We start from the raw sequence: 20,295 nt of genomic DNA, 5'->3' as shown, positions 1-20,295 counted from the left end.
CCAGCCAAACATTAAATTACCTTGGGAAGCAAAAGGTAGACGAGAAAAAAGCACAAAGGTGGTATTTGGCCTCATTCTATGAGGACACTCAATCTTAATTTAGGGAAAGAAAAAGGACACTTTTTTTTTTAGTGTGAGAGCATGAGAACTGGAAAGAAGCACGGATTTTTCAGACAACGCTGTTTTTTAAGTTCGCAGGTGGACTGTGCTCTTGTTTCAATGCAGGTGGGGCTGTAGATCAGGTGTGTGTGTGCCTGTGTGTGTCTATAAATCCACACCCATTTTTAACCAGAAATATCCAGAATACACTTCCAGCAAGAGCACTGACAAGTTCAGGTAAGCAAGCAAAATTTCCAGATTACTTAATCAGTGGTCAAGCTCAGTTATATTTAAAGGATCAAATTATCGCTGTACAAACTGAGGTCTTCAGTAAAGCAGAGGGCAAGTTCAATGAAATGATATTTTTCTTCTTTTAATGAACTAGATTTCCTTTGTTGCCTTCATACTTTTATTCTTTATGTGTATTAATGATATTATAATAAACTAACATTCACCAAAAGTGATCCTTTAAAAATTATGCTGCAAGTAACAGTTGTTCCTCCCTGTTATTTTTTTATTGAAGTATAGTTGATTTACAATGCTGTGTTAATTTCAGCTGTACAGCAAAGTGATGCAGTTATACATATATATACATTTTTTTTTAATATTCTTTAGGGGCCCTCTTCCCCAGGAAAGAGCACAAAGGAATGGAGTGAGAGTTTGGGGTTAGCAGATGCAAACTAGTATATATAGAATGGATAAGCAACAAGATCTTACTATATAGCACAGGGCACTATATTCAATATGCTGTGATAAACCATAATGGAAAAGAATATTAAAAAAGAATGTAAAATCTCACTCCCAGTTTTCTTTTATAGAGAATTTTTACATAATATTTAAGTAAATGACTTACATTAAATTACTTTTGAAAAGTGAAATACTGTGTCAGAAAATGCTAACTATCTGTGTTTTTAACACCTAATTGTAGACGTGTGGTTATTTGCCTGCGGAGGGCAATGTGAGCTGCTCCAGGGCCATGACCGTGTCATATTCATCCGTGTCCCCCAAGGAGCTTTACCCACGCATCTGATACTATAGGATCATAACTAACTCATGTTCTGTTTACCAGGGAAATTACTGTTCATCCAAAGATAATAATATATAAATTGATTGGCTTTGTCATAGAATATATTTACTATCTATTTTACAATTTATCAATGTCAAACAAAAAAACATTTTGATTTTTAAGTAGAACAATCTGACAATAATACATAGCAACTTGAAATTTGAAAAAATTCAGTTCCTATTCGTTCTAAATTTGGCAGCTTTAAAATAAGAAGATGGTGAAGTTATCACTTCTCTCTTTTGCTGTAGATTCTACCTACTAATCTCTGTCTCTCTCATAAAGAACTTTTCCTAATGCTTCCTCCAGATTAGCTTTTTCTTAACTCTTTACTTCCAGAGATCCCTCGGAGAATCTTAAGGCAATTAGGGGCTCTCTTCCCCAGAAAAGAGAACAAAGGCACATAAAATGTTACAGACAATTCAGGGATTTTTGAGACTCCAGGAGCTCAATCATAGACCTTCTAGAAGCTCACCGGACCCAAGTTAAGACCCTACCCTAGATGGTTGCTTCAATTTTTCCACTGCAACTTTCACTCTGACAGAGTCTACCCTCCCCACGTTGGACTTTGTGTTCCAGAGTCAGCTGTCTTTATCCCCTACTGAAATCTACCCTTTCTTTGTTTCAGTCTTTATGGTACAAGATGACGCCCATAAGGTAAAAGATGGCATGCTGAAATGTTTCACAGTATTAATAAGTTATAGGAACTTAAACTGCGATCCTTATCAGCACCATGGTTATTGTTTAACAGGGTTTCTCAATACAAAATAATTTAAAAGTGGGTCCCTTGCAGATTAGGAACGAAAATAATTTAAATAGGACCAAACTAACCGTTTTCAATCCAGGAGAGGGATGTACTGCTGGCTAGATAAAGATACTAAAATGAGAGGAATGAATTTTAAATAGGGCAGGGTTGTAAATTTAAGGGCAAAAGGCTGAGTAAATGATGGAAGGATAAAAAAGATAAGCAACTGTAGAGGAACTGAAGAACAAGAACCTCCATATTCTGATTTTCCTCAGTTCTAATTTAAGCAGTATTTGTTCATGCCTAATCTTACTGTCTTGGCAGAGTTAAAATATCATCTTAACCTATCAGATCAAGAAGAATCAAAGGGCAAAGAATATTTATGCATGACAAACGTCACCTTTCCATTGCACTTAGCAGTTGCAAGGCCTTTAATCAATATCATCTTATTAGAGTTTTAATGCAGTTCCGTGAGCACTAGAATACCATCAGAAGTAGGCTTTGGGTGCCCTGGTCCAGTGCTCTTTCAACTTCATTGTACTGCTCCCAGGATGCCAGGAATGTGGCTTTTCATCAAGTGGACATCTATTGAGTTGACTGTATTTTTACAATAATTCACAAATAAAATGTGAAAGTTCTAGGTGGTTGTACCATGTCAATTCACACAAGCAGAGCAATCTGGCAGCACAGGTTTGGTCTCTTAACAAATGTCTTAATGACAGCCTGAGGTAACCTACCAGATTCTGACAATTATTTTTTACCATCCAGCTGCTTCTGAGGGATTCTTAAGAAGATATGATGTTACACTCAGCTTTGGTCGTCTGTCTCTTACTCATCACGGTTTCTTCTAACCTTGCCATGGCAATCAAAAAGGGAAAAAGACCTCCTCAGACACTCTCAAGAGGTATTGGAATCTCATTTTATTTTCTGGACTCAGTCATTTGGATTGTTTTAAAATTCATCATCTCTTGCCTGTAGTCTAGTTATAAAGCCAACTCAATTAACTGAAATTTTTTGTTGTGTATCACTTTAAAATAGGAGAAAAAAAAAACAACAGAAAGGATCAGTTAATTTTAAAGAGTGAGCCACATGAAATGAAAAACAACAATTTGCTGCATCTTCTATAGAAATAGTGGAGAACTGGTTTCATTGCCTATAACTTTGGTAACCAGAGTCCTGCAAAATGCTATTGATTGATACGTTATATTGATATCCTAAATGCAATCAGGATTCCCTCAAAATCTGTTCCAGTGCCCTGTCCTCTCTTTATTCAGGCAAGAAAATAATTTGGAATGATTTTACACTGGGGTCCCCAGAAAATTATACTTTATCTCCACCCTCCAAGAATTTTGGTTAACCAAGTGTTGGCTATGCTGACTCCAGAAAACAGCTGCAGTATTTTTAGAGGACATAATCTAGATTTGTCATTGGCTACACTGAAAACATTTCTATTTTGTACCAACTGTTTTACTTTGGCCTGAGAAACAATTATATCTTCATCTGCAAAGAAATAATTCATAAAGAAAATTCTCAGAATTGATTCCTACATTTCCAGCTACCAGAAATGGAAAGAAAATCATTTGTCTCCAAATAGCTAATTCTAAATTAGTAACACAAACCAAAAAACACTTGACTGGTACTTGGAATGGTAATGTGACTGGAGCAAACAAATGGAGATCAACTATAGCATAATTTCAAATTTTAAAATATTGACTTTCTTTCCAAGTTAATTCATTCCTTAACAGATGAGATGTATTGGGTACCAGCCAATTGCCTGTCAGTGTTCAGCCAGTGTTCAGTTTAAAATCACAGAAACTATAAGTCTAAAAAAATTGGTAAGTTTTGCAAAATAAATAAAAGAGGGAAATATTTTCCTAAGTGTAATTTATCATGTACCTCCATATATACATGCAACAGTTATAAAACAATGAACTCAGTAGCCTTAAAGTGCCAAAGATCAAAGTCACTGCCCTTAAAGACCCTCGAGGGCTGAGTTAAGCAGCATGCTGTAACTATAATTAAGGTACCAATATTCTGTGTATTCACTTCCAAATGTCCATTAAAACTGGTGAATTTTATGAAAAATATACTCAATACGTACAAGAAATTTTAAACAACGTGATGAGTCTGTTATTTCAGTTAAACTATGTCAATAGGGGAGATGACTGATAGCAGCTGGGAACTCCATTATTCAGAAATGGTTTGCATTTGGTTAAGCCTTTATCTTCTACTGGCACATAGAAAACAACTGAGAATGAGGATTTAAGGTATGGGTGAAAGGGAAATTTGTCTACAGTGTACCAAGTAGCATATGGAGTCTCTTAGAGGGCAGAGCAGCCCCAGTTAAACAGACACAGTGTTAGGGAGAAAAGGGAGTATTAATTGGAAAAAGGTAAGAAATGGTTCAATAAAAAAGTGAACCCCAAATCTTAACTTCCTTTTAAACCAAAACTGCTCTGCGTCCAGCACCTGGTCCAGTGCCTGGCATACAGTAAGTACTCAATAAATACATACTGGAGAATGAATAAAATCTCAGAAGATAAGTAAGCATAGCCAGTAATGGATTAGGAATTAGGAATCATGATAATGAACAGAGAACAATAAGACTGTATTGTCTTACCTGCATACACCCAGTGCTAAGTGGAGCAAGGCATATAGCAGATGTTCCTTCAATATTTGTGGAACTAAGTTAAACAGGAGCAGAGAACAGTAATTCTTCCCACTGCTGACATTCTGGCATTGAATGATATTTGCAACAGAATAGGGAAATTAAGTAGGAACACAGTCTCACTGGCTGTTTCCAAAATAACTTTTATCTAATGCAAAACGTGGCATAAACTTACTACATGTGTTTGAGCAAAGTTGTAAAGAAAGTCTTTCAGGGTTATTACAGATAGGAAGTATTCCTGCTAAGGTTGGGGTACTAAGCTAATGTAAGATGTCTTCCAATGTTAGGATTCTAAGGTCAGGCAAAAACAAACCAACAACACTTCTGATAAGAGTGTAAAATAATGCACTCACTTGGAAAAACTGTCAGAAAGTTAAAGTTATAGTTACCATTTGATCCAGCAATTCCACTTCTAAGGATTATACCCAAGAAAAATGAAAACATATGTTCACACTGAAGTTTGCACTCAAATGTTCATAGCAGTATTATTCATAAAATCCAAAAACTAGAAACAACCTAAATGTCCACCAACTGATAAATGGATAAACAAAATGTGGTATATCCATAAAATGGAATAATATTTAGCCCAAGAATGAAGTCCTAATACATGCCACAACATGGATGAACCTTAAAAACATTGTATTAAGTGAAAGCATCCAGTCATAAGATACATCGCATCTTATATGATTCCACTTATATGAAATGTCTGGAATAAGATAATCTATAGAGACAAAGTAGATTAGCCATTTCTTAGGGTTGTAGGAGACGAAAGAACTGCATGGTGATAACTAAAGGGTACAGGGTTTCTTTCTGAAGTGATGAAAATCTTCCAAAATTGATTGTGGTGATGATTGCACACTATGTAAATATATTAAAAGAATGTATATACTTTCAATGGATGAACTGTATTGGCATATGAATTATATTTGAATAAAGTTGTTATTAAAAAACAAACAAACCAAAACCCAGCAGGCAGAAATCATGGGATCATATTTATCCTGCTTCATAATTCTGCTTCATAAGTCCTGGACATCTTTAAGCCATGGTATCAAAACCAGGAATTCCAGTCTGACAACATATGAAACTTATGAAAAAATCTGGGTCCAAAATAGCCTGAAACTATTTCTATTTTCAAATTAATTCAACCTTTTTCATCCATAGACTGAGACATTTCCTGAAAATACTTTGAAATATTTCTGGATGTTTTGTGCATTCTTCTCTTCAATGGTCTTATTCTTCAATCTCTAATACACATTCCCAACTACTCACATCATTTCTTTAAAGGCTAGTGGGGGGACTTCCCTAGTGGCGCAGCGGTTAAGAATCCGCCTGCCAATGCAGGAGACACGGGTTCGATCCCTGGTCCGGGAGGATCCCACATGCTGCAGAGCAACTAAGCCCGTGAGCCACAACTACTGAGCCTGTGCGCCACAACTACCGAAGCCCGTGCGCCTGGAGCCTGTGCTCCGCAACAGGACAGGCCACCATAAGGAGAACCCTGGACACCGCAACGAAGAGTAGCCCCCACTCGCCACAACTACAGAAAACCCATGTGCAGCAACGAAGACCCGATGCAACCAAAATAAATAAATAAATAAATAAAATTGATTCTTTAAAAAAAAAGCTAGTGGGTTCTCTCTCTACTCGTTGTGTTCTGTTTCCCTCTCCTCCACTCTTTCGGATGCTTCCAAAACAAGGGTTTTATTGAGTCTCTCAACCATGAAATTCCCATGCCAGAATTGTTTTCCCGGTTAAAACTCAAAGCAAAATTTGAAATTCCTTTTTTTCAATGATGTGTTATGACTTCGAAGGAGTCAACATCTCTTGACACTCAAGATTCAAGGACACTGTTCAGTATAGCCCAAAGTATTCCCGATAGATTTACAAAGTATGCAAAGATTAACTGTTATTTCCTCCTGTACGTTCTGAAAGTGAGAGCTCTTGCATGGTCCAGAGATGTCCTTTCAATAACCACTAATCATAATAGCATCTACTGAACACTTACTGGGTTCAAGGCCATGGGCCTTAAGATTTAAAACATAGTCACAAAACCTCAGTAATATCACCTGAAAGGACACAACCTCTTTGTATCTAGTTATAATTATGTATCCTCCATACCTTATGTCAGACAACTGCTTGGTAGCTTAAATATCTGTAGATAGATACCTGCTTATCACACCCCCAATTCAGAACTCTTTGGTAGTCCTGAGTTAACACATTGATTTCTCTCTTCTGTTTAGGATGGGGAGATGACATCACTTGGATGCAGACTTATGAGGAAGGTCTCTTTCATATTCAAAAAAGGTAAAACACCTCTCAGTTAACTTTGACAGATGATACAGATACCTCCTCACAGGAGTGCCAAACACTAGCATGTTAGCTTTTCAGAGGATACAATAAGAATTTGCTCTGATATTGTATGCTGTTTGGACTAAGAGTTGCTATTAGAATTTTTTTATAAACAACAGCTCTAGACACTTCTGTATTAATTTCTTAATTATCCAAGCAAGCTTTTTTATCTGAGGAATAATTGACTTAACATTATATTAGTTTCAGATATACAACTTAATGATTGGATATTTGTATATATGCAAAATGATTACCACAATAAGTCTAGTTAACATCCACCAAGCAAACTTTGAATATAAATTGTATAAACAAAACAGCATCACTCACTGGGCATTATACAAGCTTAAACAGGAACCTGACTTATAGCAGCACTTCTCAAGGCTGTCTGATCATCAGAACAACTCAGAGAGCTTTTTTAAAAATCCATATTCAGGGTCAACTGCTTACTGAGTATCCACTTCTATGTGCCAGGCACTCAGTGACCAAGAGTGACGTGATTTACTAAAGATCTACTAAATCTTTGGGGATGGAGCTGAGAAACTTGTACTTTTAAAACCACCCCAAGAATTTATCAAATATCTAAAGAATGTTCAATTCAACTCTTTGAAGAAAAAGAAAAGATTCCAAATAAGAATTGGCTAAAACACTCTCAACACCAGACAAATATTACAAAAAAAAAAAAAAAAAAGTCTACAGAATAATCTTATTTCCAAATAGAAATGTAAAAAACAAACAACATATTAGCAAAGAGCAGACAGCAGAACACTAAAGAATATACCCTGATAAAGTGAGATTCAGTCTGGGAAAGCCAAAAGATTCAAGATTAAGAAATCTATTAATTAAAATAATTTAATATTTATAAAGACACAAATCATACAAGTATCTCCTATCTCCACAAATGCTAAAAAAAAGCATTTAATACAATGCCAAATCCATATTTGAAGTTAAAAAACTTATCCATCCCAGCAAAAAAGTCAACATCATGCTTACTGAGGAAAAACAATTAAAGTATCCCACTGATGGATTCTTTAATCACCACAATTACTAACATTGTTCTGGAGATACTAACCAATGCAATTAGATGAGAAAAACTTACAAAGGAGAGAGTGAAAGAATCCTCATTTGCAGCTGATGACTGTGTTTGTGAAAAACTTGAGAATCAGCCCAAAGTATCAGGACTACGAAGATTCAGTTAAATTAGATGAGACTAAATTAATACCTAGAAATCGACAGCATTTATATATATATATATATATATATATATATATATATAATCAAAATAGTTAAAGGCAGTTATAAAATACCTTATATAAAATAGCAATAAAAAAAGATGAAATATCCCAGGACAAACTTGACAGAAAATGTACAAAATCTGTATGAACTAAATGTACTAGTGAGGAAAGAAATTACAAACCTATGTGAAGGGATATCATGTTCTTGGAGAGGAAGATTCAATATCGTAAAAATGTCAATCCTCTCTATAGCTAAAAAATTTGTTAAGACAATCACAATATATTAGTACAAGTTTTTAAGTGATTTTAAAATTGAAATGGAAACATAGACAGACTTAAATAGTTAGGAACATTCTGAGAAGAAATCAGTGGGGACTAGCCCTTAATCAATATGAAACATTTTAATAACACAGTATGTTACCGGTAAATGAATTGAATAGAATGGAGAGAACAGAAAACTGGATACTACAGAAATTGTTTACATGATTAAGTGGCATTTTGAATCAGGAGTAGGAGAGATAGAGTATGTAAAATAATTGTTAGAATTTGATAGCCATTTGTGAAAAATAAAAAAATTTATATCTATACCTCACATTTTACATCAAAATAAATTATAAAGATTAATTATAAGGATGAAACCATTAAGGTACTAGAAGACACTATTACAAAACTGTTATTCCTTTAAATTCTTGGAGTAGGGTACAATTAGGGTGAGGCATGAGGGATGTCTAGGACGCAAAAACAAAGCACTTCATTTTTGTGCCCTAGATGCTACCCTTGCCTCACCCTAGTCCTCCTTTAGAGTTGAGTATGGCCAAAGGAAAAAAAAAAAGAAGAAAGAAAAATCCTAAAATAAATGACTAATATTTTTGATTATGCAAATTTCTGCAAACCAGAAATTTATCATAAGCAAACGAAAAAGGCAAAAGATACAAAACTAACAGAAAACTATAGCTCATATTACAAGAGTGAATTTCTCTAATATACAAAGTACTCATATAAATTAATAAGAAAAAGGTCAAGGCAATGACCTTGAAAAAATGAACATAAGATAGGAAAGATAGTACACAGAATAAAAAAATTAGTAACCTAAACATATGAGTAAGATTATTTTTTACAGCTTTATTGAGATATAATTTACATAAACATTGTGCAGATTTAAGGTGTAGAATGTGATGATTTGATGTATGTATATATTGCACAATGATGACCACAATAAGGTTAATTATCACCTCACATAGTTAACGTGTGTGTGTGTGTGTGTGTGTGTGTGTGTTGAGAACTTTTAAGATGTATTTTCTTATCAGCTTTCAAGTATACCATACAGTATTGTTAACTCTGGTCATCACTACATTCCCAGGACTCACTCATCTTATAACTGGAAGTGTGTACCCTTTGAGCACCTTTACCCATTTTCCCCACCTCCCAATCCCCCACCCCGGGAAACCACCAATCTACTCTCTGTTTCTATGAGTTTGGTTTTTACTTTTTTTTTAAATTCCAGATTCTACATATAAGTGAGATCATATAGTATTTGTCTCTGACTTATTTTACTTAACATAATATGCTCAAGGTTCATTCATGTTGTCACAAATGTACTGAGAGTCACTTAGGTTGCTTCCATGTCCTGGCTATTGTAAATAATGCTGCAATGAACATGGGGATGCAGATATCCCTTTGAGATAGTGAAATAGTGATTTCATTTTCTTTGGGTATATACCCAGAAGTAGAATTGCTGGATCATATGGTGACTATTTTTTATAAGAAAGTAAAACTACATTAACTTCCCTCTTTCACCTACTGGATAAAAGAATTAAAAGCTCAATAACCAGTTTTAGTGAGAGTAAATACTTAGTTCTCACATTATCAGAGAGAATATAAATTGGTACAGCTTCTAAGGAAAGTATATACAGTGCATCAAAATTATAAATGCACATACTCTGACGCAGAAACTCCACTTCTGGAAATTTATTTACAAATATACCCACCCATGCGCAAAATTATATGTAAGTAACATCATGTTCACCAAAGCATCTTTTTAAATGTCTGAAAACAATCTAAACATAAAAGATTGAAAAGAATTTAAATATCTATTTTGAGGAGACTAATAAAGTAAAGTTGATCCATATAATGGAATATTATACAAAAGCACAAGGGAATAACATCCAAGATATACGATTATGCTAAAAAAGCCAAATGCAAATACATGGGTATAGCGTGCTAGTATTTGTATTTTTAAAAAAGAAAGGATAAATATATATACATATGGACATGCATATGACCATACACAATTCATAATCATATACATTTACATAAGTATATACACAAGCATATGCATATGCACATGTGTATTTTGTTACATGACCTGAAAAACTCTGGAAGCAAACTTAGAAAATGGTAACACTGCTTACTTCTTAAAGGCAGGATGGGAGAAAGAATTTTTACTTTTTTAACTTTTGAATTTTAAACCATCTGAATTTGTAACTTATTTTCAAAGAAAAACATGTAGAATTTTAAAAGATAATTCACCAAATGATGCTGATAAGCAACTAGGCTTGGAAGGCTCTGGTTTTAGAGCATCTCAGAAGTACAGCTCCCCAAAATTTTTACTTTTTCTCTCACTCGAGTTTCTCATAATCTGATGTGCTAGTTCATAAGATTTTTTTTTCACAATTTAAAATGCTTTATTTTTTTTATTCTATTTAAAATTCTTTTCCTATTTAGGTTATTACAGAATATTGAGCCGAGTTCCCTGTGCTATACAGCAGGTCCTTGTTGGTTATCTATAGTAGTGTGTACATGTCAATCCCAAACTCCCAGTCTATCTCTCCCCCTCCCCTTCGCCCCTGGTAACCATAAGACTAGGGACCACCTGTTTTATTGATAATTTGGTCTGTGAGCTAAGGATAATTTTTACATTAAAAGAATGTTTTTAATCAAAAGAAGAATAATATCTTGTGAAACATGGAAGTTACTTGAAATTCAAATTCCAGTGTTATAAATTAAGTTTTACTATATCACGGCCACTCTCACCTTGTTGCATATTGTCCATGGCTGCTTTCGTGCAATAACAGCAGAGGTGAGCGGTTGTGAACAAGACCACATGGGCTGCAAAACCTCAAATAACTTACCATCTGCCTCTTTGCTTTAAAAGTTTCTGAGCCCTTTTTCAGGTGTTCCTAATTCAGTGTCTGCCAGAAACAAAAGCTTTTCCTAAAACGGATTACTGTCTTGGTTTGACTGTCTGAACAACCCATTAAAAGCTGAACTATTAAGACTGAGTATTCTGTAGTCTTGATACATTTTTCCTTGGACTCCAGTTGGCTAGAAATCTGATGGAGAAATTACTTTTCCAAGAGTTACATCAATGTCTTTCCTTACACAGAGCTATCCTTATTTCCAGCTGCTGTGCTGGGAAGAAAGGGTAGCAGTTCAGGAAATCAGAATGACTCATGCCCCTGAATTGCTCTCCATCACAGGACACCCCTATCTACCTAAGTGCAATCAGAGAAAAAGTTATCTAGTAAAAGAATTACTACTTGGTGCTTAGGAGGTCTAAGTTCTGTATGTGTCTCTAAAGAAATGTCAATGAATATTCTCAGGCTCAGTTTTCTACTAATTAAAAAGAGGTAATAATATTTCATTCATTGGATATCTAATCTGCTCTTTCACCAGTAAATGTGAAGTTGTTGGCAAATGTTAGCTTTCTATGTTATAAATTTTAAGAGATAAGTCGTAGGATTTATTCTTACCTAAAATTAACTTATATTCTAAGTTTGAGGATTAAATGAAATTATTTACACTTCAAAGTGTGTTATTTAACACTTTTGAGACTAAAGTTTGAAAAAACAGGATTATTCAGTAACAAGTATTTCATATGATTACATCTGTGTTTTTAAAAAGATTTATGCTTGATACATATACACTCGTCTATCTCTTTTTGTACCCAGCATCCTTGCAAAATTAAAGAAACATTTTTAAAAACATCTTATATACCCGAATCATAATTATTTTATCCTTCACTGTAGTTAACATTCTAATTTTTCTCGTATTCTAAACAGCAGGGTAGTCAATGAGCTACCACCAAAACTTTTCTTCAGAGAGTTAAAATCAAAATGACACTGAAAAATATATAGGAAGGGAACTCTCCCTGAGACTGTTGGTAATTGTAAGTTGTGACAAGAATAAAAGGTTGTGAAAATGGTCAAATATTAATAGACTTTTTGAAAAACAAACAAAAAACCTAAGTAAAAACTTCGACAATTCCAAAATTTTATACCAGATGTTCATTGGAAATGAATACTACCTTGCTCATAATATCCTTTCATCTATGGAGACAGAATTGACTTTTATTTTTCTAACTGTACTACAGTATACATAAGAACGACCTGGTAAGCTTGTTAAGCTAAGGATTCCTGGACCTCACCCCCCCAGATGCTGACTGAGTGGGCCCAAGAGGGAGCCTGAGAATTTACATTTCTAATGAGCTACATTTCTGGTGATGCTGATGCTTCAGTGCTGAGGCCATGTTATGACTAAGAGGACTACAGACTACAGCGCTGTGATTTGTCAGGCTAAGATGTTTACTTTACGTCTCATAGAAAGTATGAGAATCTTAAATCTAATTTCACTGTACATTTTAACTCAGATTAATCACTTGGCTCAATTCCACACTCTCTCTGTTTAGTAACAAGCCACTGATGGTTATTCATCACTTGGAGGACTGTCAATACTGCCAAGGTAATTTTTGCTCCTGAGATCTTATTGTATCTCCAATATGAAGTAGGAAAGTGACCTGGTTACAAATTGTTAAGAAGGCACTCAGGAAACTCTATTCCCAAAAAAAAAAAAAAAAAAAAGGACAACTGCTAGAGTACCACCATTTTACTAAGGTGCTTAAAGCCTACAATGATTGTTAGTAATCTATTGAATATATTCATATTACATGTCCTTTAGAATTTTATATCCTTCTTCCTCCCCTGTCCCCCCACAAAAAGGTAGGAAAAATGGCTGAAAGAAGATACTGTTTTAACCAATGAGTCAATGAATTACATGACATTGTAAAACTGGTGATTTCATCAATGTGATTCTCTCTTGATGTCTTCTTGGATAGACTCTGTCCCTCATTGATTTCCAGTTAGACGAAGTGGCAATGGGCCAATGAACTATTTACATCCAAGTTACAGATGCAAACAAATGCAAAATACTAGCTTAATTTTGCTACATTATATTGAACGCATCTTGATCCTTGAAACTAATTGACATTATGTTTTCTCCCACAGCACTAAAAAAAGTGTTTGCCCAAAATAAAGAAATACAAGAAATGGCTCAGAATAATTTCATCATGCTGAATCTCATGGTACCTGACCTCTACAATGTTTTCTTAATATCTCAATTCAGTGGAAAAGCTGAATCTCTTTTTTTGCCTTTTTTTGAAGACAAAAAGAGCTATAAAGTATTAGTGGATATAGAATGTTATATAGAATTGTAAGAGGCCAAAACATATAACTTACTGAAAGACTTGTTTACATAAAATATTTTTAAATCAACTGTTAAAAACAATCCAATCCAATAACATTCTTTTTTTTCATCTTTTTCCTAGCATGAAACCACGGATAAGAATTTATCACCTGATGGACAATATGTGCCTAGAATCATGTTTGTGGGTAATTGTATAATCTCTTTCCATCAGATTTAGAAAATCAGTAGCCTTCTTGCTTTTATTTACTTTTAAATGCTAGTTCAAGTACTATTCCTTTTTTTTTTTTTTTTTTTTTTTTGCGGTACACGCGCCTCTCACTGTTGTGGCCTCTCCCGTTGCGGAGCACAGGCTCCGGACGCGCAGGCTCAGTGGCCACGGCTCACGGGCGCAGCCGCTCCGCGGCATGTGGGATCTTCCCGGACCGGGGCACGAACCCGTGTCCCCTGCATCGGCAGGCGGACTCTCAACCACTGCGCCACCAGGGAAGCCCTACTATTCCTTTTAAAGGGAAGTCATTAGTAACCCAGTCATTAACAGTTCTTGTTAGGTCAACAATCAAACTCATTATATCTATAACTTGTAACTTATAAATATTAAATTTTAATGTTTTAAATTAACTGATGCTATGAAATCAATATCCCAATGTAGTTTCAGTACTGTTCTCTAAACTATTATATGTTGACAGAGACCTGTGACACACTAAAATGAGAATTCAGATTAACTCACAATAAATTCACATGTATGAAAACTGATTTTGCTTATAAATTTGCTTAACGTTTGTTTTAGAGTAAGAGGCAAGAATGATTTTCAGAATATTTTAAATAATATGTAAAGTACTTATTTTTTCTTGGCAGATCCTTCTTTAACAGTCAGAGCTGATATAACTGGAAGATACTCAAACAGATTATATACATATGAACCTCAGGATTTACCGCTGTGTAAGTATTCACAAATTATCTTGAACAGTGATACTAGCAACACTTGACTGTTAGAAGGGTCAATGATACCCTACATGGGTGCTTCCCCACAAACAGTGCTACCCACACATCACAGTCCCTGGGGCTGGTAGTGGAGATAGCGGTTAATATGCAAACTCTTAGCTCCCATCAAGATCAGAATTTCTGGGGCACCTCAGAATCTCTTTCTTCAACAGGGATCTCTAATAGTTCTTATGATCACTAAATGTTAACACCACCAAAAAGAATAGAGTACACATGAAAATTAAACCTTAAGAAAGTCAGTCCATTCTTCTGGTATGAAAGATTATATGTGATTTCCTCAAAGTGATCATAATTAAATCTTTTCTCTTCCTTTAATGCCTATAAGCAAGGAAATACAGTCTGACTTGGGACTTTCATTTTTGCAACATTCACTATCAACTATGTTTAATAAGAGAGCTATGCCTGTCATATCCAGCAATACTGCTACAAAATAATCAGTTAACAAAATAGATACTCCCTCAAAATCCCTTTGATAAAATTTTTTAACATTAAGTTAATTAACCAGCTCTGAATGGTCTAATCCTTAAATTTACATGTACACTTTTAGCATAATATTCTTTAAGGTTGCAGATAAATCCCCAAATCTTTATAGCTGTTCATTTTAATGGGCCAAGTTTAGATTCAGGGGTTAATTAAAAAATTTGGTACTCTCATTTACTAATAGAATAATATATATTTACTTCTATTACAGTGATAGAAAACATGAAGAAAGCATTAAAACTTATTCAATCCGAGTTATAATGTATTACCTCTAAGAGGTCAAAAGTCACGAAGAAAAACTTCTGGCTAATTGAGTAATACTAATGGGCGGGTAAATGAATTTTGTAACATTACCATTTAGACTTTTAATGTGTTTGAATATTCTTAGGACGGTAAAATGATATTTCAATAAATATCAAAACCAGAGCATGACAATATTGTGGTTTGATTTCTGCCTGCATCAGTAGCAAAGAGAGCTTGCTGATAGTTATAGTGGAGACAGGAAGACCTAAATAAGAGGTGTCTACACTGCTTGTTTCTATTTCCTCATCTACCATCTATTCCACCAAGTAAGCTAATCTTAATTCTGATCCCTCTATTATATCGAACCTGCAAGTTTAGGTCATAAATGATCTGCATGTTGCCAAAGCAAATGGATGCATCTCTAGCCACTTATTATTTAACTTTTAGCAGCATAACTTTTAGAGTTAACCATTTATTTCTTTTTTTTTACTTTAAAACAGACACTTAAAAAGTAATTACAATAAATTTAAAATATATTTTAAAACTTTAAATATGTTTTGCTTGATTACTGGGTGGATATTTAACACTTTTAATCATTTTAAGAAGAATGTAACTGCTTCCAGAATATTAAAGAATACCTCCAGTTAACTAGCAGAAGAGGAATCTATCCATTCTGAAATTATTAAACATTCAACCACCAACTCAATTCTTCAGGGGAAGCTTTTGTAGGATCACATTCATGTCTTCTATTCCTTTAAATAACACACACACAAAAATCCTAATTTTTTATGAAAAAATTTCCCTAATCATTTGGAGTAATTCTAATTACTAATGGAAACCCCATAATCAGCTGGGAATAATTCTCAGAAATGAGAGAATATTTCAGATGGGAAAATGTTTCCTAATCCATAGGATTTGATTACATTTAAATAACTTGATGTTTTGAAATATAAAGGTACACATTTATATGAGACAGATATACAACATCTATGATACTGATGTCTGATTAAGTCCAATGTTTCATGAGTCAGAGAAAGAAAGGTTTCTTCCAAGTTTTATCTGATCATTATTCAGTTCATTTTAAGCAGACTTTCTGCAACTGATCTATTTGGATATAAACAGTTTACAAGACCATCAACACTAGATATCCATGTATTCCCACTGCAAAAGAATATTAAATATCCTATTTTTTAATTTTAGATCAAAGTTTGGAGTTAATTTTTTTTTTTTTTTTTCCGGTACGCGGGCCTCTCACTGTTGTGGCCTCTCCTGTTGCGGAGCACAGGCTCCGGACACACAGGCTCAGGAGCCATGGCTCACGGGCCCAGCCGCCCCACGGCATGTGGGATCCTCCCAGACTGGGGCACGAACCCGTGTCCCCTGCATCAGCAGGCGGACTCTCAACCACTGTGCCACCAGGGAAGCCCTGGAGTTAATTTTTTAATGCATTCTAAGAGACCAAAGTGTACTGGCATACTCTAATAATATAATGTATGAAGACTAATATAACTGATTTCACTGTTGCATAAACAGTGCAGAAGCAGAAAATGTCCATGGTCATTGCAGTGAACTAAGAAGGAACCAGTTGACAATTAGGTTGCTGATTTAAGAACTAATAAAATAGAATATTCACTTGTTTTTCTTCAATAAGTATAAAAATGTTACTAAATTGATTATTCTTTACCATGAAAATATATGTGCCTTTATATTTTTATCATATGTATTTAAATTACATATAATTCAATTATGCATATAATTATACATACACTAACATTTACTATACATCTAGTTTATATGTATATAATTTGAAAATAAGTTATGTTAATCAGGGTAGTCTTGTAACCAATTTAGTTTCCTTCTCTACTCTACTTTAACAATTAAATTCTATATCTTAGTTGATATTTCTATCTAATTTCTTCACTTTATAAAATTAGTGGCTTAGATTCCATCACTTCTGTAGTTACCCTTAGCTTTGAAATGCAGGACTAGGCATAGAACCCATATGTGTATATATAACTTTACTTCTATTACTTTTAGCCTTGTAACCTCCAAAAAAGTATTTATTCTTTCTCTAACACATCCAATATTAAGAATTAAATTACTTACACCAGCTACCTGAAACAGTATGCACAATTCTGTGTGTATAGGCCTTTTCACAGAGGAGTTTGGGGAACTTTCAATTGCATTTCAAAGAGATAAAACAGTTTAAAAAGTTACATATTCAATGCAGAAAGCTATAAGACACTGATGACAGAAATTAAAGATGATACAAACAGATGGAGAGATATACCATGTTCTTGGATTGGAAGAATCAACATCAATGAAAACGACTATACTACCCAAAGCAATCTACAGATTCAATGAAACCCCTATCAAACTACCAGTAGCATTTTTCACAGAACTAGAACAAAAATTTCACAATTTGTATGGAAACACAAAAGACCCCGAATAGCCAAAGAAATGTTGAGAAAGAAAAATGGAGCTGGAGGAATCAGGCTACCTGACTTCAGACTATACTACAAAGCTACAGTAATCAAGACAATATGGTACTGGCAGAAATACAGATCAATGGAACAGGATAGAAAGCCCAGAGATAAACCCACACACCTATGGTATAAGGGAGGCAAGAATATACAATGGAGAAAAGACAGCCTTTTCAATAAATGGTCCTGAGAAAACTGGACAGCTACATGTAAAAGAATGAAATTAGAACACTGCCTAACACCATACACAAAAATAAACCCAAAATGGATTAAAGACCTGAATGTAAGGCCGGACACCATAAAGCTCTTAGAGGAAAACATAGGCAGAACACTCTATGACATCAATCACAGCAAGATCCTTTTTGACCCACCTCCTAGAGGAATGGAAATAAAAACAAAAATAAACAAATGGGACCGAATGAAACTTAAAAGCCTTTGCACAGCAAAGTAAACCACAAACAAGACCAAAAGACAACCCTGAGAATGGAAGAAAATATTCTCAAACAAAGCAACTGACAAAGGATTAATCTCCAAAATATACAGGCAGCTCAGGAAGCTCAATATCAAAAAAATAAACAGGGCTTCCCTGGTGGCGCAGTGGTTGAGAGTCCGCCTGCTGATGCAGGGGACATGGGTTCGTGCCCCGGTCCGGGAGGATCCCACATGTTGCGGAGCGGCTGGGCCCGTGAGCCATGGCCGCTGAGCCTGTGCATCCAGAGCCTGTGCTTCGCAACGGGAGAGGCCACAACAGTGAGAGGCCCGCGTACAGCAAAGGGAAAAAAAATAAAAAATAAAATAAAATAAAATAAACAACCCAATCCAAAAATGGTCAGAACATCTAAACAGACATTTCTCCAGAGAAGATATACAGACTGCCAACAAACACATAAAAGGATGTTCCACATCATTAATCATTAGAGAAATACAAATCAAAACTACAATGAGGTATCACCTCACACCGGTCAGAATGGCCATCATCAAAAAATCTACAAACAATAAATGCTGGAGAGGGTGTGGAGAAAAGGGAACCCTCTTGCACTGCTGGTGGGAATGTAAATTGATACAGCCACTATGGAGAACAATATGGAGGTTCCTAAAAAATCTAAAAATAGAACTACCGTATGACCCAGCAACCCCACTACTGGGCATATACCCTGAGAAAAACACAATTCAAAAAGAGTCATGTGGGCTTCCCTGGTGGCGCAGTGGTTGAGAGTCCGCCTGCCGATGCTAGAGGTCACGGGTTCGTGCCCCGGTTTGGGAAGATCCCATATGCCGCTCCGCATGCGCGTCTGGAGCCTGTGCTCCGCAGCGGGAGAGGCCACAACGGTGAGAGGCCCGCATACCGCAAAAAAAAAAAAAAAGAGTCATGTACCACAATGTTCATTGCAGCACTATTTACAATAGCCAGGACATGGAAGCAACCTAAGTGTCCATTGACAGATGAAAGGATAAAGAAGATGTGGCACATATATATAATGTAATATTATTCAGCCATAAAAAGAAATGAAATTGAGTTATTTGTAGTGAGGTGGATAGACCTAGAGTCTGTCATACAGAGTGAAGTAAGTCAGAAAGAGAAAAACAAATACCATATGTTAACACATATATATGCAATCTAAAAAAAAAAAAAGGTCATGAAGAACCTAGGGGCAGGACAGGAATAAAGATGCAGACGTAGAGAATGGACTTGAGGACACGGGGAGGGGGAAGGGGAAGCTGGGATGAAGTGAGAGAGTGGCATGGACATATATACACTACCAAATGTAAAATAGATAGCTAGTGGGAAGCAGCCGCATAGCACAGGGAGATCAGCTCGGTGCTTTGTGATCCCCTAGAGGGGTGGGATAGGGAGGGTGGGAGGGAGGGAGACACAAGAGGGAAGAGATATGGGGATATATGTTTATGTATACCTGATTCACTTTGTTATACAGCAGAAACTAACACACCATTGTAAAGCAATTATACTCCAATAAAGATGTTAAAAAAAAATATGAGACAGAAAATGCAATTAGAGGAAATTTGCTCTGGGCATAGAAATATTTGCAACTTAAATTTAGGCATAATGGAATCACATGCTAGAAAAAGATCAGGAGATCACAAGCCAGGAAATTCTGTGATGCAGCCAAACGAAAGGACGCTTTGCTCGAGTTCTGTGGGTTGTAAATGGTGTGTCGAGAGCATCCCCTGGCATTCTAGATATTCACCAGAAAAGAGTGTTCTGTGATTCTGTGCAGTCACATAGAGCTGGGCGGGGCGGGGTTGGAGAGTGTGGTTATGCGGTTCTGGGAAGATAGTGTAGGAGTTGGCTGGAAGAGGTTTTAAATAGACATTTTATGAGAAGGGAGAGTGAAAAGTCTATTCATATTATATTTTTAAATCAGCAATAAAAGAAATTAATCATAAAAAAGAGTTACATATTGAAAAAGACATTAGAATAGGATTGTCAG

At 35.4% G+C, this 20,295-nt stretch overlaps 1 protein-coding gene across 1 annotated transcript; it reads left to right on the top strand.

Moving 5' to 3' along the window:
- Positions 1–290: 290 nt before the first annotated feature.
- AGR3 (anterior gradient 3, protein disulphide isomerase family member) lies at positions 291–15,380 on the top strand. Its single transcript, XM_027101334.1, has 8 exons — positions 291–336; positions 2,676–2,811; positions 6,816–6,879; positions 12,844–12,896; positions 13,439–13,515; positions 13,759–13,822; positions 14,493–14,576; positions 15,331–15,380. The coding sequence occupies exons 2-8, from the start codon at positions 2,703–2,705 to the stop codon at positions 15,378–15,380; spliced, it is 501 nt and encodes a 166-aa protein (XP_026957135.1). The 5' UTR covers positions 291–336; positions 2,676–2,702.
- The last annotated feature ends 4,915 nt before the right edge of the window (positions 15,381–20,295 follow it).

The sequence above is a fragment of the Aethalodelphis obliquidens genome, unplaced genomic scaffold (assembly GCF_003676395.1).
Source record: "Aethalodelphis obliquidens isolate GAN/ISIS:26980383/991018 unplaced genomic scaffold, ASM367639v1 scaffold5, whole genome shotgun sequence".
Classification (NCBI taxonomy): Eukaryota; Metazoa; Chordata; class Mammalia; order Artiodactyla; family Delphinidae; genus Aethalodelphis; species Aethalodelphis obliquidens.
Note: the sequence above shows the minus strand (reverse complement) of the source record. Positions and strands in the feature narration are given on the sequence as shown.

What these genes read in the sequence shown, in the direction of transcription:
- AGR3 (XM_027101334.1), top strand. Translation starts at nt 2,703, where the DNA reads ATGATGTTACACTCAGCTTTGGTCGTCTGTCTCTTACTCATCACGGTT. An exon ending in TCCTCAGACACTCTCAAGAG is followed by an intron (nt 2,812 to 6,815) that starts GTATTGGAATCT and finishes TCTTCTGTTTAG; the next exon opens with GATGGGGAGATGACATCACT. An exon ending in CTCTTTCATATTCAAAAAAG is followed by an intron (nt 6,880 to 12,843) that starts GTAAAACACCTC and finishes CTCTCTGTTTAG; the next exon opens with TAACAAGCCACTGATGGTTA.